Here is a 26,171-nt window from a genome sequence, read left to right as displayed (position 1 = left end):
TTAATTTTGTTGTCAAATACATCTGTTGACGAGACAGATGATAGACATAATAGATATTTGTTTTCAAAGACATGTGTTGACGTGACTAATGCTAGAAATAATAGACGTGTGTTGTCAAATACCAGTGTTGACGAGAAAGATGATAGACATAATAGATATTTGTTTTCAAAGACATGTGTTGACGTGACTAATGATAGAAATAATAGACATTTGTTGTCAAATACCAGTGTTGACGAGAAAGATGATAGACATAATAGATATTTGTTTTCAAAGACATGTGTTGACGTGACTAATGATAGAAATAATAGACATTTGTTGTCAAATACCAGTGTTGACGAGAAAGATGATAGACATAATAGATATTTGTTTTCAAAGACATGTGTTGACGTGACTAATGATAGAAATAATAGACGTTTGTTGTAAAATACATGTGTTGACGAGACAGCTGATAGAAATAATAGAAATTTGTTTAATAATGCCCAAAATCTTGTTTCATCTAAATATATTTTTGTTGTTGTTGCATTATCAGTCAGCCAGGTCATGGGTTTTGGTTTAATGAACGCTGAAGCAATGGTGAGCTATGGAAAAACCTGGACAACAGTTCCAACACAACACACATGCAATTCACCAACAAGCTCTCCAGCTTTGTAAGTATCCGTCTTACGATGATATTGATTGTTACATGGATGGTTTTGTTTTCCTTCCAAGGTAAAAAAAAAAATGAGAATGCACATGGGGAATATGTCAAAAAGACAACAACCCGACCAAAGAGCATACAACAGCCGCTCTTGCACGCAGCGAGATAACCCCGCACCAGAGATGATCCTCACCCTGCCCCTAAATGAAATTGTGTTCTAGTTCAATGTAAATGGTCGTCACACTAAACTCCAAAACATATAAATGAACTTATATTAAGAATTATAAATTAACAAAGGCCAGAGGCTGCTGACTTGGAACAGGCGCAAACATGCGACAGTGTTAAACATGTTTAGTGAGATCTCAAACCTCCCCCTATATATCTGGCAAATGAAGGATAGCACACAAAACTAAACGAATGGTAAAACTCTGTTTAAAAAGGTCAGAGCCCGATGTAAAAAAAGTTTTGTTTTCAATTGTTGAAGCTCGTACGGTGAACTATAGTTTGTACCTTCAACATCATTATGTCTACTGTGGAAAACGTTCTCCTTGGCGAGTATACCACATCTCATTATTGTATATTTAGAGGTCAAATTTTGATATGCAAATGACAGTTTTAAATGAAAATATCAAAAAAATACACTTTATCAATTTTAATGCAGTTATACTTAGGATATATATCTTAGATTTCAGAGAGAAAAACAACATAAAAAGTTTGTTTTGTATTTTAAGCGCAATGGTTTCGACATTTTCTAAATTTCTCCATTTTATCACGACCGAAAGAAAACGTACATTTTGTATTTTGTCTTTCAAACAATAAATAAACCTATTCAATATTGCTAACACTTTTTTTGAAAGTAAAATCACAAAAATACTGAACTCCGAGGAAAATTCAAAATGGAAAGTCCCTAATCAAATGGCAAAAAAGAAGCTCAAACACATCAAACAAATGGAGAACAACTATCATTTGTCTGACTTGGTACAGGCATTTTCTCATGTAGAAAATGGTGGATTGAACCTGTTCTAATAGCGCTAAACCTTTCATGTGTACGACAGTAACATTAAATTCGTAAAAGTAAGTTTTTCTATATGAAAGGGGGGTGAATAAATAAGCATTATCATCCTGCGGAAAAATAGCATATTTGCCGCGCAAAACGTCGCGTTTTTTTACATGTTTTTCGTGTATAATTTTGGTAAAAAAACGTTTGTTGTACAATTGGATTTGGTAAATACTTCCCATTACATAAATTTCTTTCGGGATATGGAATAATGTAACTACTGTCTTTTTTGGGGGGAAAGGGGGGGGGGGGGGGGGTAAATATTGGCTTTAATTGACTTTTGACTCTAACCCTAACCTCTTCAAAAGACAGTAATTGTATAATATCATGCATCGATATTAATCAGAAAATTAACAGAGTTTTTTATTTACTGTATTGAACCCCATCTACCATCATTTAAAAAGGATGTGATATTTTCCTTAATGGAAATCGCACTTGGAGAAAATGTCAGAAAGTTAATGCTTTTTAGAATTAACATAATGTCTGAAAAAGTATGTTGTGTCCAGTTTATACAACAAACATGGTATATATGTTATTTCGTTACAAACTATGAATGATTGTCAGACATATAGGCGTTCGTTCATTCAAACAAAATGCTGTCAAAGATGGGTTAATGTTGCACCGTTTTAATAAAGAAAAAATAAGAACTAACAATGGACAACACACAAAAACTATTCCAATGAAAATAAAAGATTCTAACACCTGTAAAACTTATGTATTTGAACACACAAGGCATTGTTTCGGTTGGACAATTGTCAGATTATCTTCTGTAAAAACAGTTTTGAAAACATACCGTGATATAGATTATCTTGCTCTTGTTTACCAATTTTCCTATAAACATTTTTTAGAATTTATCACACTTTATTCCTTTTCCCAAGTCACAATGTATGTTTTTCACATTTTAGCAACTAATTCTAAAGTCTTATTAACAAAAATAATTCTGGCTAAATATTTTGAAATTCATATTAAAATACGAAGATGTGGCATGCATGCAAATACAACAACTATCCATAAGAAACCACTTAACGTAGTAGTAAGCAACCATAAGTCACAGTAAGGCGTATGATTCAAAATTTTAAAAAAATATGTATCATATGCACATAATTACAGGAGCACCAATACTTCGGCCTCTGATTCTATCATTGTAACATCTGGTGACTGTTCGTCGATACAATATCTTGAGCACGTGGTAGCTGACATTACATTCTCCTACACAAACTTCAGAGGTGTAGCACAGTTGTTTTTGGTATCCCCATCGGGTACCAGAAGCCATCTTCTACACCACAGACAACAGGACGCTGTAGATAATGTCGCAGCAGGAAGTCTAACCTGGGATTTTATGTCGGTGCATTTTTGGAAGGAAAATCCAATTGGTAGCTGGACCCTGGAAATTAGTCAAAAATTAGCTTTAGCAACAGGTAACACCATTAAATGTTCACTTTTGTAGATTTTGTGACAAAGCGTAATAAAACATACTCATAAAGATAACAATGTTAAACCTTTGAAAGGCCAGAGTCTACACCAGGCTAATCAAGGATGTTCAAAATAAAATTGTTTGAAATGTAATCATAAAAATATTGTTGATAAATTTAAAGGCAGATCCTGCTTGGACATTTTGTGAATCTAATATTGGATCAGTACATAATCGTAGTTTTATTTTCTACAAACTTGAGACAATGCATGTTTTCTTTGAGCAGATATGAGTATTAAAAGTGGCAAAAACTCATTTTTTGGCCAAGCTTTAAATATAAAAGTAAGATTATGTGGTATGGTTACAAATCGGACATTTATCCACCAGAGGCCACACTTCAAAGACGTAAACAACTATAGGTCACCGTACGGCCTTCAACAATGAGCAAACTCATACCATATAGTTAGCTATAAAAGTCACGGAAATGACAAACATGAAACAATTCAAACTAGAAAATTAACGACTTGATTTATGTACAAAACAAAGAACGAAACCATATATGATAAAAAAAAAAAAAAAAAAAAAACGGCAGTTACTGACATACTGGCATCTGATATTGGACAGGAATATCTCGAATGTGACGACGTTAATCTAGTTTTCAAGAATGCACTAACCATTCCCGTATCTGGGAATAATAGCACAAAACAAGAACAACTATGCGAAACAATAGAATCATATTCAAAACAGTGTGGCTGTGACCATTGATTGACGACCTAAAGTATCACATTGACTGGGACATATTAGGTGAACGTATGTCTGTAACGACCACTGCTCACTACTTACTTATTATAGAATTTAAACCGTGGGGTCATTAAAGGTTCTTAACGCCTTAAATAATAAAAAACTCGAAAAATTAATCAGGAATAACCTTTAAATTTTGCTTTATATTATTGATATAAATCAAAACATCGTCACTGGGGTAAAGCTGATGACCGTAACTGCATTCACGGTCATCCCAAGATGTCGGATGAAAAATTAGGTCAGTTTTTGTATTGTCTGTTAAAGTGTTTCTATATCATTTTCTTTACAAATCATACATTGAAACGATGTAAATTTATAAAAGAATCACTCGAAAATCACTAATTACTTCCGAGAAATGTGCATGAAACGGGAAATTCGATTTGAAAAAATCGTTAAGATGACCGTAAATCATAATCAAAATATTTTCAAGATGACCGTAACATAAAACAAGGATGACCGTGATTGGTAAAAAGATGACCGTAACTTGTAAAGGATGACCGTAATTTGTAAAGACTGACTGTAATTTATATAGGACGACCGTAACTTTTATAGGATGACCATCAATTCAAAGAAATATCCGTATTGTATTCAAAGCTTTTTTGTTGAGTTTGTCGATCTCAATAGGGGCTCGGTTAGCGGATATAAATATGTTTCATAAATTTCTTTTTTTAAACTATAATATAATTGGCCATATTTAGGATTTATAACAATGATAGTAAATTGCATATTTCTCGTAAACAATGAAATATTTATTGATATCAACGTTAAAATTTTAACACAAATTTACAGCGATACGACGAAAATTTGAAGAAACATGAATGTGTCCCTAGTACACGGATGCCTCATCTACACTATCATTTTCTATGTTTAGTGGACTATGAAAATGGGATAAAACTGCAATTTGGCATTAGAATTAAAAAGATCATTCCATAGGGAAAATGTGTACTAAGTTTCAATTTTATTTAACTTTAAGCTGGACAAACGGACAAACAAACAGACGAACGGACGAACGTACGCACAGACCAGAAAAACATAATGCCAATAAATGGAGCATTAAAAACATTAATAATACATACGAATATTTGGTAATCGAGCCCATGTGTATGGATCCAGAGGAAGCAGATTAAAATCTTAATTTGTCTTGATATATGCAGGCGGAAACACTTTTGAAATAGAACAAAAGAATCGAAGCTCTGTGTTTATCGAGAAAGCGATAAAAGTTAACTGTAATGTTTGATATAGTAACAAAATTTTAAAAAGTTAATAGAAACAAATAAAACGACAATTTTCTTATTTTAAAAACACCATTTGCATAAGTTTTCAATGTATCTATTACATAGTAATGCAAAACAATAAGATATCATATGGAACGCCAACACTGTCTTATTATGCCCATTTTTCATTATATGATGTGCATTTACCTTTATATGATGTGTATTTACCTTTATATGATGTGCACTTGTCATCATATGATGTGCAAACACCTTTATATGATGTGCAAATATCCTTATATGATGTGCAAATATCCTTATATGATGTGCAAACATCATTATATGATGTGCAGACATAGTTATATGATGTGCAAACATACTTATATGATGCGCATATATACTTATATGATGTGCAAATATACTTATATGATGTGCAAATGTACTTATATGATGTGCAAACATTCTTATATGATGTGACAATATACTTATATTATGTTGAAAGATCCGTATATGATGTGCAAATATACTTATATGCTGTGCAAATATACTCATATGCTGTGCAAATATACTTATATGCTGTTCAAATATACTTATATGATATGTACATATCATTATATGATGTGCAGTTTCCCTTATATTATGTGCAGTTTCCCTTATATTATGTGCAAACATCTTTATATGGTGTGCTTGTGTCATTATATTATGTGCTTGTAATCTTATATTATGTGGTTTTATTTACTTCATTATATGATTTCGAAACGTCATTATATGATGTGCTTTCATCGTCGTTATGGTCAATAAACATGATTACGATTAGAATGATTACTGTCTACGTCATAACTGATTCCGATCTGCTTCTGCGGAGTAACCGTTTTTACTAATAAGGATCAAATCTGTAGCTACCGTTTAGAAAATGATTGAGACTTTGAGATAAACCTTGCCATGTTAGTACCTCGTTTTAAGATGCAAAAAATTGCATCTGATATTGTTGAAAAATTGTAAAAATATATACGAGTTGCAAAGTTTTGTTTAAATCGACGGTAATAATAATAAACATATTCATACGAAGTCTACAATACGGTTAAGGTTATCAAATTTAATAAATAATTCTTTTATGTCTGGTCTATGAACGTTTTAACGAGGGAAGGCATTATATTTGTCAATTTCAGTATACCTAACGTTAGCATTTTTTCTATATTTTTAGAAGATTATACATGAAATTTAGTATTGTCATTTATGTAAATATTGCCTTTCTGATCATTTTAGCTGTTGGAGTTTCTCTTTGTATATTCTCAAAATAGACAAAAACAATTGGGAAAAAACGGACGCTGCCGTAAAACTTCACTTTGAAAAATTCAAAACACCACTCTCTATCTGTAAGAGAACCACAAGTCTCAGTAAAAAATAAATAAATGCAGTGTTTTAAGTTCATTTAGACACCAGATTAAAAACGCTCAATTCTCCGGTTTTGTTGGATTGATACACACCTTCAAAAATTTGAAGGCTGACATTTCATTGGCTGATGTAATATAAACTGTGCATTTGTATTCAGATATCGCAGATCAAATTTATTCGTTCATTGTGTAATCATACGTTTTTTGATTGAGTTGAGTCTGCCAATTGATATTTTATCGTATGTTTTTCTATGTTGTGATGTTATGCTATTGTTTCAGAAAAAGGGAGAAGGTTTGGATCCATTAAAACGTTTAATCCCGCTGCAAATGTTTGCACCTGTCCTAAGTCCGGAATCTGATGTACAGTAGTTGTCGTTTGTTTATGTAATATATACGTGTTTCTCGTTTCTCGTTTTGTTTATATAGATTAGACGTTGGTGTTCCCGTTTGAATGGTTTTACACTAGTAATTTTGGGGCCTTTTATAGCTTGTTGTTCGGTGTGAGCCAAGGCTCCGTGTTGAAGGCCGTACTTTAACCTATAATGGTTCACTTTTTAAATTGTTATTTGGATGGAGAGTTGTCTCATTGGCACTCACACCACATCTTCCTATATCTACTAAGGACAGAAAATAAAATGACGTGTTGTCAGATCCCTGTATCCAAAGCTTAAACAAATGATCTGTACATTATATATTAATAAATAAATGTGGTAGACACCGACTCTAGTTTGAGGGAAGGAGCACGTGTATTCCTTGTTCGAAATAAATTTAAAAAAAAACACAAAAAGAACATGGTTTAATTTTTTTTTAAAGTTTCATCATTGTTTTATTTTTTCCTCATTTTAAATGGAAACAAACTAGTTTGCTTCCCTTCTGAAATAGATAAAATCTCTTAGAATCAAACATTTACAAAACAACTTGCCCCCCTTTCGTCGTATCATGTTTGCCTTGAGTGAGAGAGGTCGTGGGTTTGAACCCCGGCCGGGTCAAAACCAAAGACTTTAAAATTCATATTTACATGCTGCTTCCCAGCTAATTATATAAGCACGCGGGATTAAGGATTAAGAGCAAAAGCTGGTCGGCTCGGAATCAGAAAAATGTGTCCGGGTAAGGTGATATAATGTCTTCCTTCGGAATGCTACCTTTTGAACTAGCATGTTAAAAAAGTCTGGCTCAGAGTGTCGGTCTAGTACAAAACAGGGTTAATCTTCATATCACATTAACATGTTCTTGTACGAATATGCATATATCAATTTGCCGCTGGACCTCAGGAATCCACCCATAATCATCTATAGTTGAAACTGTGAAATATATGCACAAAAAACATGATAAAAAGCTGCACGTAAATGTAATGCACCGAGTTCAGCTTCATTCCATATCTCCTTTAATCCATTTCGGGTGAAAGTGATGGGCGCTCGGTGGTCGAGTGGTTACATTGTCATTTCGGGGTCTTTTATAGCTGAATATGCGGTATGGGCTTTGATCATTGTTGAAGGCCGTACGGTGACCTACAATTGTTAATTTCTGTGTCATCTTGACCTCTTGTGGAGAGTTGTCTCTTTAGCAGTCATACCACATCTTCTTTTTTATAAGTAGTCGAACTGCTGTATCACTAGCATGTCAATACTTAGGTGTGCGATTTCAAATTCCGCACGTGGCAGGTAAGCTCGATTCTAATCTTAATTGACCAGAATTGTCTGTTTTCCAAACGAAGGTCAGGGGGTCTCTCCGGGCATTTCGGCTTCCTCCACCAATATAAACTCACCGCCACGAAATAGCATGAAAGTGTTGAAAGTGGCGCTAAATAACCGTCAATCAATAATCCATACCGGTATACTTATGGCCTCTAAATCTATATATTTGGTCTCACAAAGTCAATGTATGACATCAGTAAACAGAGATAAAATTAATAACTATTTATAGTATATACAAAACAAGAGAGAGAGGTTTCAAAATTACTAAGCCAGCTGGAGGACAAACGCACGTGTTTATATATATTTTTTTATAAACGAACAAGCTGAAGTTGACATTTTACAGAAATCTTATACATCCTTCCTGTTTTCAAGTTTTCGTACATGGCTTAAAGCCTAATCGGATAAATGTTTTTTGTCATATTAAAATTTACCATTTTAGTGACAACAATTCCCAAATAGTTATATTGTTTTATCATCTTAATGTTAGAATCATTGTAAGAAAATCGGAGATTTTTTGGTTTCCGTCCAAAAAAAACCCCCACAAAGACTTTAATTTTGTCAACTTTCCTTTCAAGTTCCACGCCTTACAATAATCATGGAAAGCATTGAGTTGAGTCTGCAGGTCCTGTGCTGTTTCAGCCAACAACACCGTGTCATCTGCAAGCAACATCACAAAACACTTAAGATATATTTCTAATTCTCTTTCCAGATCTTCTAGTATAGTTCTGTCAGTCCTGTATTTTTTTTAGTCACTAAGAAAGTTATTTAGTCAATCAAAAGTAAATAAAATAGAAAAGGTGATAAGTTTTCTCCTTGTCGAACACCATTGTCACAAGCAAACAAAGTATTTCAAATTATAATTAGTACCGTGTATCATCGGTACAGCGGGTATAGCTTTATAGATACTTCGAAGCGTGAAAAACTATATACCGTACATTCATTTAATTATGCACCGTACAGAAGAATTCATTTGTTCAGCTATACACAACGCTTCTTGTCGGAATCAAATATCGAAAAATAACTTATGTACAAAATATTTCAATGCCAATTATTGAAACAGCTATACTTATTACGCACAAACAGTGTCCTTCTATCAGAAAAAGAGTTGCAATGAATATCGAATCATATCGGATGAGACGAGCGCCAACTTCTTTGACAAGTATTTGCATATGTTTTTAGTAAGGGTTCTTGTTTTGGGCAAATAGTGAGACTTCTCTAATAACCACCCTACGACCAAATCATTTCTTTGAACAACAAATATGTTTAGATTGAAGTACACATTGATATAATGTAAACAAAACAAAGATTTTCGTACCGTGTCAGACGAAAAATCGATCACGACCCCTCGGTTGGTACCTATATCCGCTGTACCGATGATACACGGAGATGCCAGCGAGTGGGAAAGTGTTGAAACAAAGAGTGATGACACAGTAATAAGGTAGATACAGTAATGACAAAGTTAATCCTTTTTATTCTATTTTTTTAAGGAGACGAAAAAGAGGAACAAAATGCAAAAGACGGGCGTCACCCCATTCATCTCGGTTGGAAAATAAAAATATTAAATACCCTAAATTGGAAAACGTGTGGCAAAGTGTGATTTTCAGTGGTTTTTTCCCTTTTAACTCAATAACTGTATCGTCTACATAAAATCCGTTGCCATTACCACAATGGGGAAAACCCGATGTAATCGGACGAAAAATTAAATCTAAACACTTCATCAGGAATCAACCCCTTGTATCTCAGAAATCGTTGACGCTACTTCAAATCTGTTGACATACTAGTACTCATGTTTCAGAATTGTATTAGCAATTAAAAAAATCTCCATTAAAATAAGTTGAAAATAAACAATCTGTATATCCAATATGTGCTCATTGTTGAAGACCGTACGGTGACCTATAGTTATTAATTTCTGTGTTATTTGGTCTGTTGTGGAGAGTTGTCTCATTAGCAAAGATACCACTTTTTCTTTTTTTATAATTACCCACATAGCCATTTCGCATTTCGCGGGAACTACGTCGACTAAGCTTGCAATCTTCGAAATTAGGTATTTTCTCACATAATTGGCGTTTTCTGTGGAAAAAAGATTGGTTCAAAGACAAGTTAAAAGTAAAAAAAACACTACATGTAAACGTCATATCACAAATATTTCCGACTTGGTATGGTTTTAGAGGAGTTGCGGCTCAATGAAATCGGTCTCTTCCTTTAGTGGCATAGATTATATGATATACTAGATTTAATATCATTGTACATATTCAATACTACATTATACATCTTACCATTTACAGATTAGTACTATTCAATAACATTTTATAAAACAAACCATCTCGCCATATTATGCATCAGTAGATAATTTTATAGCTATTGATTGTTATGAAATATTTTTGAAACAGACTGTGATTTCAATGGTGTCTTTTGCAATGAATAGAAATAAGCAGATGTGGTGTGAGAGCCACTGAGACAACTCTCCATCCAAGTCATAATTTGTAAGAGGAAACAATTATATACCTGTACCAAGTCAGGAATATGACAGTTGTTATCCATTCATTTGATGTGTTTGGACTTTTGATTTTGCCTTTTGATTTTGGACTTTCCTTTTTGAATTTTCCTCGGAGTTCAGTATTTTTGTGTATTTACTTTTTATAGGTCATAGTACGACCTTCAACACGGAGCCTATGCTTAAACCAAATAGCAAGCTATAAAAGGCTCTTACATTTGTTATCATTTTCTCCACAGTCGGGAATTTTTTCAACTAGCTCCTGTATTAACTGATCTTAATCTTCAACCGAAATTGTTTGAAACGTTGATTTTGTTAAATTCCTTTGTCTCATTTTCCCTATAAATTGCACTTTCGCTAGCGATAGATACATATTTGAGCCGGGTGAATAGTTTACAGAAGCAGATCGGAATCAGTTATGACGTAGACAGTAATCATTCTAATCGTAATCATGTTCATTGACCATAACGACGATGAAAGCACATCATATAATGACGTTTCGACATCATATAATGAAGTAAACCTAACCACATAATATAAGATTACAACCACATAATATAATGACACAACCACATCATATAAAGATGTTTGCACGTAATAAAAAGAAAACTGCACATCATATAAGGATATGTACACACCAAATAAGGATCTTTGCACATCATATAAGGATCTTTGCACATAATATAAGGATCTTTGCACATAATATAAGTACATTTGCACATCATATAATAATGTTTGCACATCAAATAAGAATGTTTGCACATCATATATGTATATTTGCACATCATATAAGTATACTTGCACATCATATAAGTATATATGCACATCATATAAGTATGTTTGCACATAATATAATGATGTTTGCACATCATATAAGGCTATTTGCACATCATATAAGGATACTTGCACATCATATAAAGATATGTGCACATCATATAAAGGTGTTTGCACATCATATAATGACAAGTGCACATCATATAAAGGTAAAAGCACAGCATATAAAGGTTAATGCACATCAAATAAAGGTAAATGCACATCATATAATGAAAATAGTCATAACAAGACAGTGTTGGCGTTCCATAATATCAAGTCGACGACATGGTTCTTATCGGGGCCTTTTATAGCTGACTATGCGGTATGGGCTTTGCTCATTGTTGAAGGCCTTACGGTTACCTATAGTTGTTAATGTTTGTGTCATTTTGGTCTTTTCTGGATAGCTGTCTCATTGGCAATAATACCACATCTTCTTTTTTATATATAGTATCTATAGTTGGATGTAGAAAATGCATAACCTCCGAATTTTTTTTTTATCACGGACGGAGAACATATCAATCTTTTAGTTCAGAAATTTTCGTGTCTGCCCTTCCATTATGTGAATCAAGAAAAAATTCCCCAAAACAGGTAACGATTGTATCGAAAAGAGAAAAATCGAGTGCACCTTTTTATGTTAGGGCATGTTTGGGGTGTATATTTTGTCTTTAAAACGTACAAAGCAAGAGTATTTTATATAGCATCTCGCTTCAGATTCTATCATTATTATATATCAAAGCTACAGGTTGACTTTATAACGTAAAAAAAGGACAGTACGAAAAGATGAAACATATGGGTCAAATGAGATACCTATCCAATGAATCACAAAAACAGAGTGGGTGTGTTCGAATAGCTATTTTTTCTAAAAGTACTTGACGACAGTCTTTTAATTTGGATGATGAAAATGTGTGTGTGATAACTAGGGTTTATAATCTTCAACCACTGAAAATGTTTAGTCTGCCCTTCCACGAAATATTTAATTAGAATTTTTTTTAATTTTCAAAAATTCCATCTGACATCCAAACAGACAATATTTTTAAGTTGAATAAATGCAGACAAGATCATTAACTAATGCTCATTAGCTAGTAGATACATTTGTATTTTAAAATATAACTGACATATAACGATCGATCGTAATGGTGCTATGTGGATAAATTTATCAGTTTTCAAGAGAAAAATTGGCAGAGCGTCATCCCTACAATGGCTTCCATTTCTACGACTGTGAGCATGAACTGGCGTAATGGGGAGATAATTTTGAAGAAGTAGAATCCTGACTGTATGAATAACATTTCTGTATATATACAAATTGACAACGTTCCGCCTTGTGATACGCTTTTCGTACAATACTATTTTAAGGATCTACTTTGCTGGAGCTCACCTTCACTAGTTTATTCGAATGATATTTTCAAAATATTTCTGTTATTTTATTTGCACGACAAAATGAAAGACGATATAATATCAATGGATGTACATGCAATTTTTTGGCATTTTTAAAAATGTGTATTTATTATATGTCATTAAAAGGAATCCCAGAAACAAAAAACAATCTTTTGTCGAGCAGTTGAAGGCTGTGCACCGCATGTCTTTTGGCAAATTCATTTTAAAAATTGAACTCTCTACTGTAAAAAAAGATACATATGGTAATCTTTGCATTTGAAGCACGTCTTATTTTCTTCTACCTATAGGATAAAACTTTCATATTAATATGTGTATACCAACCCGATTAATCATTTGATACAAAAAGATAGTTATATAAATACGGATATTTCTTAGAATTGAGGGTCATCCTTTAAAAGTTACGGTCATCATTTACAAATTACGGTCATCTTAAAAGCAGTTACGGTCAGCCTTGTTATGAATCGCTGATTCTGTTACGGTCATCTCGATTGTGATTTACGGTCATCTTGGCGATTTTTTCAAATCGAATTTCCCGTTACATGCACATTTCTCAGAAGTAATTAGTGATTTCCGAGTGATTCTTTTATAAATTTACATCGTTTCAATGTATGATTTGTAAAGAAAATGATATAGAAACACTTTAACAGACAATACAGAAACTGACCTAATTTTTCATCCGACATCTTGGGATGACCGTGAATGCAGTTACGGTCATCAGCTTTACCCCAGTGATCGTGTTATTCCTGATTAGTTTTTCGAATAACTTTATTGTGTTGAGAACCTTTGGAGACCCCACAGTTTAAGTTTCATAAAAAAAGTACATAGTGAGCAGTGGTCGTTACAGACAAACATTCACACAATCTGTTGGTTCTTGTAACGTGACTATGTAATTTAAAAATCCTGTCAGTATGTTATTGTTCTATAATGATATATTTCCATTATAAATTAGAAAATACGTTGAACCACAAACGTCAAAATTATTCAATCGCATAGTGCAATGAACTATTTTGTGGATTATTATAAATTCTATAGAACTTTTGGACTATTTTAAAGCTCGGTCTATATCTGAAATTAATTCTAACACACTTTTGATTTTTTAACCGTGTATGCTAACATTGCCTATGTGAAATTTTAAAATTGCTTGTATAAACACTGATTGACAAATATATGTGACGTATACAATTTTCTGACGTCAGACACGCGAACCAATGAATGTGTTTGTAGATAGATGTTTATGTGTTATGTTAAATTGTTCCTTTTAAAATTGTTACACGATGATGACTGCTGTACCCATATTTTGACTATTTTATTTATTATGTCTGTTTAGTTACTTATCATTGTAAATATAACGGAATTTGATGACACTGTCAACAAAGTGAGAGGTTTAGCGCTATAAAACCAGGTTTAAGCCACCATTTTCTACATTTGAAAATGCTTGTACCAAGTCCGGATTTTCCTCTGAGTTCAGTAGTTTTGTGATTTTACTTTTTTTGTTTATCTAGTTTGATTCGCCAGATGATTTATCGAGTGCTTTATCTTGTTTGACTCGCCAGGGGACTGTTCGAGTGCTTTATCTTGTTTGACTCGCCAGAGGATTGTTTAAGTGTTTTATCTTGTTTGACTTGACAGAGGATTGTTTACGTGCTTTATCTAGTTTGACTCGCCAGAGGACTGTTCAAGTGCTTTATCTTGTTTGACTCGCCAGAGGATTGTTTAAGTGCTTTATCTTGTTTGACTTGACAGAGGAATGTTTGAGTACTTTATCTTGTTTGACTCGCCGGAGAACTGTTCGAGTGCTCTATCTTGTTTGACTCGCCGGAGGACTGTTCGAGTGCTCTATCTTGTTTCGCCGGAGGACTGTTCGAGTGCTCTATCTTGTTTGACTCGCTAGAGGATTGTTCGAGTGCCTTATTTTGTTTGACTCGCCAGAGGATTGTTCGAGTGCCTTATCTTGTTTGACTCGCCAGAAGATTGTTTAAGAACTTTATCTTTTTTCATTCGCTAGATGATTGTTCAAGTGCTTTATCAAGTTTGATTCGCCAGAGGATTGTTTGAGTGCTTTATCTAGTTTGAATCGCCAGAGGTTTGTTTAAGTGCTTTATCTTGTTTGACTCGCCAGAGGATTGTTTTAGTGCTTTGTCTTTTTTGACGGGACAGAGGATTGTTTTAGGTCTTTATCTTGTTTGACTTGACAGAGGATTGTTTGAGTGCTTTATCTTGTTTGAATCGCCAGATGATTGTTTAAGTGCTTTTTCTTGTTTGACTCGATAGAGGATTGTTTGAGGTCTTTATCTTGTTTGACACGCAAGAGGATTTTTTTGAGTGCTTAATCCTCTTTGACTCGACAGAGGATTGTCTGAGAGATTTATCTTGTTTGACTCGGCAGAGGATTGCTTGAGTACTATATCTTGTTTGACTCGCCATAGGATTGTTTAAGTGCTTTATCTTGTTTGGCACGCAAGAGGATTGTTTGAGTGCTAAATCCTGTTTGACTCGACAGAGGATTGTCTGAGCGATTTATCTTGTTTGCCTCAATAGACGATTGTTCGAGTGCTTTATCTTGTTCGACTCGCCAGAGGATTGTTTGAGTGTTAAATCCTGTTTGACTCGACAAAGGATTGTCTGAGCGATTTATCTTGTTTGACTTGATAATCGTTAGAGGATTTATCTTCTTTGACTCGCCAGAGGATTGGTTGAGTGCTTTATCTTGTTTGACTCGACAGAGGATTGACTGATTGCTCAATCCTGTTTGACTCGACAGAGGATTGTCTGAGCGATTTATCTTGTTTAACTCAACAGATGATTGTCTGAGTGCTTAATCTCATTTGTCTCGCATAAAGATCGCCTTGAACTGTTACAATCATTTACTATCATTACAGGTGGTACGTTTATACGCTTGGTTTACATTACAAATTTTGACTTGGATGGAGAGTTGTCTCATTGCCACTCATACCACCTCTACTTTATATAGCTATCTAATTGGGTCTAACATGTGTTCAATGTTTCATATTTATAAACACATGAAACATTTTCACAGTCTTTGCAATTTAATCATATGAAATTTTACGAAAATGACGTCATTTTTTAACCGTAAAATTTATCCATACTTTATTATTTTATGAAAGACCTTTCGTTTTCGATTATTATAAGGCTTTTTCTAATTTTGCTTCAAATTTACGAAAACAAAAATAATAACAAGACCATGCCTTAATTTTGTCGAAACTTAATGAAGTTATTTTGCACTATTGTTTTTGTAAGTATATAAGGATATATGTGTTCCTCGAATACTGTTATGCATAAAAAGTAAAATAGCAAAAAAATTAAACTTGGTTTTATAGCTATTTAAACATATAGTTGTCATAAAATAAATTGGTGTTTTACGTGAGGCGCATATCATGATATATTGAAATGTAGAAAGGGTTCTATTCACTCCAAAGTTTATAAGACATTTGCAGCAAATCTTAAAGGGGTCCATCAGTGGTCTGTTGTTTATATATTTTATACTCGAAATTCCCATCAGTCATCCCATTAGATCCACTTTGAAGACCCTACCTTTCAGTCAATAGAACGTTGTCGACAAAGCAGACAGACAGGATAAAAGTGAGACAATAAATTTAATAGCATATTTATACTTCCACCAAAGTTCAAATGAAGTAGATATAAGAATTATTGGCGACCGTACGAACTTAAACAATGAGAAAAAAACCTTAACGTATAGGCGGCTATAAAAAGCCCCGACATGAAAAAATTGAGAAAACGAAAAGCCTAATTTATAAGACAACATTTTACGAAAGAAATATGACAAACATGAACCAATGACAACAAGTTAAGTTCATGCTCCTGACTTGGGATCGACACATACAGAATGTCGAGGCTATATATGTTTGAAGGCACTAGTCCTCCCTTGGCAATTTGACTTCCAATATAAACATGGCGCATTAGCAGTTGATCTGTATTCGCCACTCGTCATCTTTAGATTTTATATTGTTTTGTGTAGTTACCTTCAACAACTGTTCTCTTAAAAACTCATGGATTTGGAGCTTTTCATACATTTTCATGTGTACTAGTAGCTACATTTTGTGACTTCAGCAACTGCTCTTACTTTATTTAGATTACCATGTATACTTGAGTGACCTTAAACAATTGTTTTCTTAACTTTTAAGGAATTGGCATTTTTTATGCCCCACCTACGATAGTAGAGGGGCATTATGTTTTCTGGTCTGTGCGTCCGTTCGTTCGTCCATCTGTGCGTCCGTCTGTGCGTCCGTTCGCTTCAGGTTAAAGTTTTTGGTCAAGGTAGTTTTTGATGAAGTTGAAGAACAATCAACTTCAAACTTAGTACACATGTTCCCCATGCTATGATCTTTCTAATTTTAATGCCAAATTATAGTTTTGACCCCAATTTCATGGTCCACTGAACATAGAAAATGATAGTGCGAAATGCAGGTTAAAGTTTTTGGTCAAGGTAGTTTTTGATGAAGTTAAAGTTACATCAACTTGAAACTTAGTACACATGTTCCCTATGATATGATATTTCTAATTTTATTCCAAATTAAAGTTTTTACCCAATTTCACGGTCCACTGAACATAGAAAATGATAGTGCGAGTGGGGCATCCGTGTACTATGGACACATTCTTGTTGGTTTTTTTTTATCTTATTTACTTAGATTTTCATGTGTACTTGCATTGCCTTAAGCAATTGTTCTCCTACATTTTTTGGATTTGACATATCTAAAATCATTTATTTAGATTTTCATGTGTACTTGCATTGCCTTAAGCAATTGTTCTCCTACATTGTTTGGATTTGACATATCTAATATCATTTATTTAGATTTTCATGTGTACTTGCATTGCCTTAAGCAATTGTTCTCCTACATTTTTTGGATTTGACATATCTAATATCATTTATTTAGATTTTTGTCATGTGTACTTGCATTGCCTTAAGCAATTGTTATCCTACATGTTTTGGATTTGACATATCTAATATCATTTATTTAGATTTTTGTCATGTGTACTTGCATTGCCTTAAGCAATTGTTATCCTACATGTTTTGGATTTGACATATCTTATATCATTTATTTAGATTTTCATTGTGTACTTGCATTGCCTTAAGCAATTGTTCTCCTACATTTTTTGGATTTGACATATCTAATATCATTTATTTAGATTTTCATGTGTACTTGTTGTTACCTTAAACAACTGTTTTCTAAAACTTTATAGATTTCGTATTTGTAAACTTATTTTTTGATATTCATATGTTATTGAGTTACCTCAGACAACTGTTTTCATAAATGTTATGGATTTGGTATTTTCCATCTCATTTATTTGATTATCATGTGTACTTGTAGTTACCTTAGACAGCTGGTCTCTAAAATTTTATGGAACTTCAACAGATCCATGGACAAGTGAGTATATTTCATCTAGAAATAATAAATCAAATGAAATTAAAACTTTAGTTGGATGTGGGGTGTTCATAGGAAGTTCGTTGAAGAGCAATCGCATTGTCATCGAAAGGATAATACATTCTACTCACGTATTTTATCTGAGCATTGCATTACAAGTATGACCAATAATCCGCAAACAACTTGTGAAAAAAAAAGTTATTTTACAAAATTAATTACAATCAATTATGTAAACATGTGTAGTTTGGCTCTTATATCATGTATTAATCAAATTTTTAGCTGCAATTTGTTTTTAATACTTTTTTTATTGTATAAATTGATGTCATGATCATTGATTGTTGTAAAATTGTAATGAACAACACTATAGCAATATATGATTACTATATTTTATATATTAATTAATGATCTTGAAACCTTGAAATGGTTTTGAAATAAAGAATATGTATATTAAATGTATTATATATCTATCTATCTATATATATATATATATATATATCTATATATAAAATTGAGAAAGGAAATGGTGAATATGTCAAAGCGACAACCACCCGACCATAGAGCAAACAACAGCCGAAGGCAACCAATGGGTCTTCAATGTAGCGAGAATTCCCGCACCCGTAGGTGTCCTTCAGCTGGCCCCTAAAATATGCATAATAGTACAGTGATAATGGACGTCATACTAAACTCCGAATTATACACAAGAAACTAAAATTTAAAATCATACAAGACTAACAAAGGCCAGAGGCTCCTGACTTGGGACAGGCGCAAAATTGCGGCGGGGTTAAACATGTTTATGAGATCTCAACCCTCCCCCTATACCTCTAGCCAATGTAGAAAAGTAAAACAATAACAATACGCATATTAAAATTCAGTTCAAGAGAAGTCCGAGTCTGATGTCAAAAGATGTAACAAAAGAAAATAAATAAAATGACAATAATACATAAATAACAACAGACTACTAGCAGTTAACTGACATGCCAGCTCCAGACCTCAATTAAACTGATTGAAAGATTATGTCTTCATCATATGAATATCAGGTACAATCCCTCCCGTTAGGGGTTTAGTATCATACTATCATAAAATATATGAGAAGAACATAACCCGTGTCATGCCAACAACTGTTTTTTTAGAAATAAATGTGTTTAGTTCCGATGCAAAGACCCTATCAGTGAATCAATGTTAAAGCCAAAATATGCAATCTTTAATGACCTGACAACAGTATCGTAACTATATCCCCTTTTAATAAGTCTATTTAAAGGTTTTGTTAATTTCTGAGGAGAATACTGACATTTTTGTGCTTTATAAAGAATATTTCCATAAAATTTTGGATGTGAAATACCTGAACGTATAAGATGTCTGCATGTTGAGTTATATTTACGAATTATTTCCTTATACCGGTGATAAAATTTAGTAAATGTTTTGACCAGTTTGTGATATCGAAAACCCTGGTGTAATAATTTTTCAGTAATACATAAATTTCTCTCGCTAAAATCTAATACATTGTTACATACACGAGCGAATCGTACAAGTTGAGATATATAAACACCATAAGATATATACATCATTGATGGCGATCCGATGGATACATCTGTTGTAGGGTTGTCACTGACTCAGACGTACTTATGAATATAATTATTTTCTGTGACTGTATCTTACATTAATTTGTAGGATCCTTTACTATAGATAATTTAGCTGATCTGTAACAATAACATCGTCATGCCTTATATATCATGTACTGTAGTACGCCGCTAGATTAAAACTGACGTGGAAAGGTAACACATGCCCACCGAAAGCTCTTTTTTTGAGAGCCCAGGTGGTCGTGTGGTCTAGCGGGACGGCTGCAGTGCAGGCGATTTGGTGTCACGATATCACAGGAGCATGGGTTCGAATCCCGGCGAGGGAAGAACAAAAAATTTGCGAAAGCAAATTTACAGATCTAACATTGTTGGGTTGATGTTTAGACGAGTTGTATATACATTATGTACACAGCCATGTATCACCATCATTGATGGCGATCCGATGGATACATCTGTTGTAGGGTTGTCACTGACTCAGACGTACTTATGAATATAATTATTTTCTGTGACTGTATCTTACATTAATTTGTAGGATCCTTTACTATAGATAATTTAGCTGATCTGTAACAATAACATCTTCATGCCTTATATATCATGTACTGTAGTACGCCGCTAGATTAAAACTGACGTGGAAAGGTAACACATGCCCACCGAAAGCTCTTTTTTTGAGAGCCCAGGTGGTCGTGTGGTCTAGCGGGACGGCTGCAGTGCAGGCGATTTGGTGTCACGATATCACAGGAGCATGGGTTCGAATCCCGGCGAGGGAAGAACAAAAAATTTGCGAAAGCAAATTTACAGATCTAACATTGTTGGGTTGATGTTTAGACGAGTTGTATATACATTATGTACACAGCCATGTATCACCATCATTGATGGCGATCCGATGGATACATCTGTTGTAGGGTTGTCACTGACTCAGACGTACTTATGAATATAATTATTTTCTGTGACTGTATCTTACATTAATTTGTAGGATCCTTTACTATAGATAATTTAGCTGATCTGTAACAATAACATCGTCATGCCTTATATATCATGTACTGTAGTACGCCGCTAGATTAAAACTGACGTGGAAAGGTAACACATGCCCACCGAAAGCTCTTTTTTTGAGAGCCCAGGTGGTCGTGTGGTCTAGCGGGACGGCTGCAGTGCAGGCGATTTGGTGTCACGATATCACAGGAGCATGGGTTCGAATCCCGGCGAGGGAAGAACAAAAAATTTGCGAAAGCAAATTTACAGATCTAACATTGTTGGGTTGATGTTTAGACGAGTTGTATATACATTATGTACACAGCCATGTATCACCATCATTGATGGCGATCCGATGGATACATCTGTTGTAGGGTTGTCACTGACTCAGACGTACTTATGAATATAATTATTTTCTGTGACTGTATCTTACATTAATTTGTAGGATCCTTTACTATAGATAATTTAGCTGATCTGTAACAATAACATCTTCATGCCTTATATATCATGTACTGTAGTACGCCGCTAGATTAAAACTGACGTGGAAAGGTAACACATGCCCACCGAAAGCTCTTTTTTTGAGAGCCCAGGTGGTCGTGTGGTCTAGCGGGACGGCTGCAGTGCAGGCGATTTGGTGTCACGATATCACAGGAGCATGGGTTCGAATCCCGGCGAGGGAAGAACAAAAAATTTGCGAAAGCAAATTTACAGATCTAACATTGTTGGGTTGATGTTTAGACGAGTTGTATATACATTATGTACACAGCCATGTATCACCATCATTGATGGCGATCCGATGGATACATCTGTTGTAGGGTTGTCACTGACTCAGACGTACTTATGAATATAATTATTTTCTGTGACTGTATCTTACATTAATTTGTAGGATCCTTTACTATAGATAATTTAGCTGATCTGTAACAATAACATCTTCATGCCTTATATATCATGTACTGTAGTACGCCGCTAGATTAAAACTGACGTGGAAAGGTAACACATGCCCACCGAAAGCTCTTTTTTTGAGAGCCCAGGTGGTCGTGTGGTCTAGCGGGACGGCTGCAGTGCAGGCGATTTGGTGTCACGATATCACAGGAGCATGGGTTCGAATCCCGGCGAGGGAAGAACAAAAAATTTGCGAAAGCAAATTTACAGATCTAACATTGTTGGGTTGATGTTATGACGAGTTGTATATACATTATGTACACAGCCATGTATCACCATCATTGATGGCGATCCGATGGATACATCTGTTGTAGGGTTGTCACTGACTCAGACGTACTTATGAATATAATTATTTTCTGTGACTGTATCTTACATTAATTTGTAGGATCCTTTACTATAGATAATTTAGCTGATCTGTAACAATAACATCTTCATGCCTTATATATCATGTACTGTAGTACGCCGCTAGATTAAAACTGACGTGGAAAGGTAACACATGCCCACCGAAAGCTCTTTTTTTGAGAGCCCAGGTGGTCGTGTGGTCTAGCGGGACGGCTGCAGTGCAGGCGATTTGGTGTCACGATATCACAGGAGCATGGGTTCGAATCCCGGCGAGGGAAGAACAAAAAATTTGCGAAAGCAAATTTACAGATCTAACATTGTTGGGTTGATGTTTAGACGAGTTGTATATACATTATGTACACAGCCATGTATCACCATCATTGATGGCGATCCGATGGATACATCTGTTGTAGGGTTGTCACTGACTCAGACGTACTTATGAAGATAATTATTTTCTGTGACTGTATCTTACATTAATTTGTAGGATCCTTTACTATAGATAATTTAGCTGATCTGTAACAATAACATCTTCATGCCTTATATATCATGTACTGTAGTACGCCGCTAGATTAAAACTGACGTGGAAAAGTAACACATGCCCACCGAAAGCTCTTTTTTTGAGAGCCCAGGTGGTCGTGTGGTCTAGCGGGACGGCTGCAGTGCAGGCGATTTGGTGTCACGATATCACAGGAGCATGGGTTCGAATCCCGGCGAGGGAAGAACAAAAAATTTGCGAAAGCAAATTTACAGATCTAACATTGTTGGGTTGATGTTTAGACGAGTTGTATATATATATATATAAACGCATAAAAAAGTGTACACAACAACTCCAAATACAAAAAAAAAGGTAACTATAAATGTAATTATTTATAAATATTTCGGATAACAGGTATCATTCCTCAGTCAAATTTTGATGTTAAATGAATCATCTTTAAGTCTACTTAGATTAAACTATTACAATCTTGAAAATTATACAATAAAAAAGTCAAACCGAACATCAGTTAAGACGCTTTCACCATTCTAAAAATTTGTTAAACATGCCATAGGTTATATGGCTTATTACAACAGAGAGTTCAAAAATATATATATGATTCGTCGAAATATATATATTTATATCTTATAGTCTGTTGTATTGCTTCATATATGCCAGAAATGTTACTAGTTAACGTGGTGCTGTTTTGACAACCATTAATCTGCCTGCTGCAATTTTTTTCTTTTAAATTATTAATATATTTGTTATTGTACATGTATGTTTTTATAGTTATCAAAGGTACCAGGATTATAATTTAATACGCCAGACGCGCGTTTCGTCTACACAAGACTCATCAGTGACGCTCATATATTTGACAAACAGCTCATCAGAGCTTATGTTCAAATGCAACATGCAAAATGCAGTTTTGCTTACTTAGTACTTACTTACTTCAACATATGATACAGTTTGTATGGTAAATCCAATGACACTTTTCCAACGAAAAAAATCTAAAATTGTTCAAAGTCTTAGTTAGTGTGAAATAATTTCGGGTGCCTATATTAGTGTGAATTTCATTACCTTTTGTAAAATATATGATTGGAAAACATTTAATTTTATATTTCATCATCAAATATCCATGAATAAAGCATCTATCAGATAAGACCGATTAACGATTTACAAAATTTACATTTTTTTTTACTTAGTAGTTTAAATTCTTCAAGGACACTTGTAATATATTTAAGCTTTTATCTGCACGTATTGTTTGATAATACTACTTTCGATTTAATATCACACATGTAATTTGATATGTTAATTTATTGACATGAAATACTTGTTTTATCCGGTTTTACTGTTAAAATATCTCCAGAGCAATATTATTTGTTAATTTTTTGTTAATGTTGTCGTTATCATGGAATATTTTAAACTTTAATATTTTTGTAGTCGTGGAACAAACAACTTTACCAACTGCAGCAGACGAAACTACACACTTAGATGTCACAACTAAAAATGTTCTTACAACAGAGGTTTCGACGGAGCCAATAACACAACGTACAACAACAGTACAAACAACAAAGATAACAACTGAATCAACAACAAGCACACCAAATATACCAACTACAGAAGTTACAACTGAATCAACAACAAGCACAACAAATATACCAACTACAGAAGTTACAACTGAATCAACAACAACAAGCACACCAAACATACCAACTACCGAAGTTACAACTGAATCAACAACAACAAGCACACCAAATATACCAACTACAGAAGTTACAACTGAATCAACAACAACAAGCACACCAAATATACCAACTACAGAAGTTACAACTGAATCAACAACAACAAGCACACCAAATATACCAACTACCGAAGTTACAACTGAATCAACAACAACAAGCACACCAAATATACCAACTACAGAAGTTACAACTGAACCAACTACAACAATCACACCAAATATACCAACTACAGAAGTTATAACTGAATCAACAACAACAAGTACACCAAATATACCAACTACAGAAGTTACAACTGAACCAACTACAACAAGCACACCAAATATACCAACTACAGAAGTAACAACTGAATCAACAACAACATGCACACCAAATATACCAACTACAGAAGTTACATCTGAAGCAACAACAAGCACATCAAATATACCAACTACAGAAGTTACAACTGAATCAACAACAACAAACACACCCAATTTACCAACTACCGAAGTTACAACTGAATCAACAACAAGCACACCAAATATACCAACTACAGAAGTTACAACTGAATCAACTACAACAAGCACACCAAATATACCAACTACAGAAGTTACAACGGAACCAACTACAACAAGCACACCAAATATACCAACTACAGAAGTTACAACTGAATCAACAACAACAAACACACCCAATTTACCAACTACAGAAGTTACAACAGAATCTACGACTATGTTGTCAACTATGAAACTTACAACTGAATCAACAACACCAATTACAACAACGACAGCAAATAAGGATATAACAACTGAATCTACAAAACTAAATGCGCTAACCATACCACCAATGGAAGCTACAACTGAATCTACAACACAAAATGCACCAACCATGCCACCAATGGAAGCTACAACTAAATATACAACACAAAATGCACCAACCATGCCACCAATGGAAGTTACAACTGAATCTTCGGCACGAATTACGTCAACAATGTCATCTTTGGACGTTACAACTGAATCTACATCACCAATAACATCACAGATACCAACTATGGAAGTTACAACTACACCACCAATTACGACAACTATGCCAACTACTAAAGTTACAAATGAATTTACAACACCAATAACATCTTTGAAACCAACACAGCACAGTTCAACAAAAGAACAGACGACAGAAGCAACCACTAAAGATTCAGTAACTGAAAGTCTACCATTGCCACCATCAAATGAAGATGCAACTGGCACAAAAGCTACCCGTAAGTATTTTCTGCTATCTGTTTGACTTTTGTACTTTCGGTTGCAAGCATTGTCTGTAGTAATGGTCTTTTGGGTACAGATGATCTTGGATAACTTGCAGCGAAAAAGACGACTGATAAAATAACATTGTAAAGACTATACTAGAGATTTCGAACGTATCCGACTTACAGTCCTATTAATTATTCATTAAACTAAAATATATAACTTCATTTCATCTTAATGTATCTATACTCTTCCCATCCTATCTCTATACCTTTGTAATTTGGTTTGTGAGAATAAAGATATATGTTGGCTATGTAATTCCTTTCAAAATTCCCTAAATTTGATAAAAGCTTTTTCGTGATAAAATGACAAACTACGGAAATGATTTAGAATTCTATTTCAATTCCGGTAATGTTCAAATGACAGAACATGTTTAGTTCGATTTTAGAAATGTTTTAAATTTGTTTTCAAATACAAATATACAATTTAAAGGCTAGGGAAAACAGAAAATAATTATTGCTCGTATCTTTGTGTAGCGTATAATGTTTTGTACTATGCTAGAAGGAATTGATATGAATTTGTCTGTTCCCATATTCTGCAA

The 26,171-nt window shown here is 34.0% G+C and overlaps 1 protein-coding gene across 1 annotated transcript in view; it reads left to right on the top strand.

Annotated features, from left to right (window-relative positions):
• The window catches only part of LOC139515578 (uncharacterized), a 173,845-nt gene that overhangs the window by 142,131 nt on the left and 5,543 nt on the right, over window positions 1-26,171 (top strand). Inside the window, exons 11-14 of the mRNA XM_071305156.1 lie at window positions 530-647; window positions 2,805-3,112; window positions 18,256-18,312; window positions 24,052-25,587. Of these exons, the coding sequence (XP_071161257.1) occupies window positions 530-647; window positions 2,805-3,112; window positions 18,256-18,312; window positions 24,052-25,587 (2,019 nt within the window). The remainder of the gene's footprint in view (window positions 1-529; window positions 648-2,804; window positions 3,113-18,255; window positions 18,313-24,051; window positions 25,588-26,171) is intronic.

The sequence above is a fragment of the Mytilus edulis genome, chromosome 3 (assembly GCF_963676685.1).
Source record: "Mytilus edulis chromosome 3, xbMytEdul2.2, whole genome shotgun sequence".
Lineage (NCBI taxonomy): Eukaryota > Metazoa > Mollusca > Bivalvia > Mytilida > Mytilidae > Mytilus > Mytilus edulis.
The sequence above is the reverse complement of the archived record's forward strand: the minus strand, read 5'-3'. Positions and strand labels throughout refer to the sequence as shown.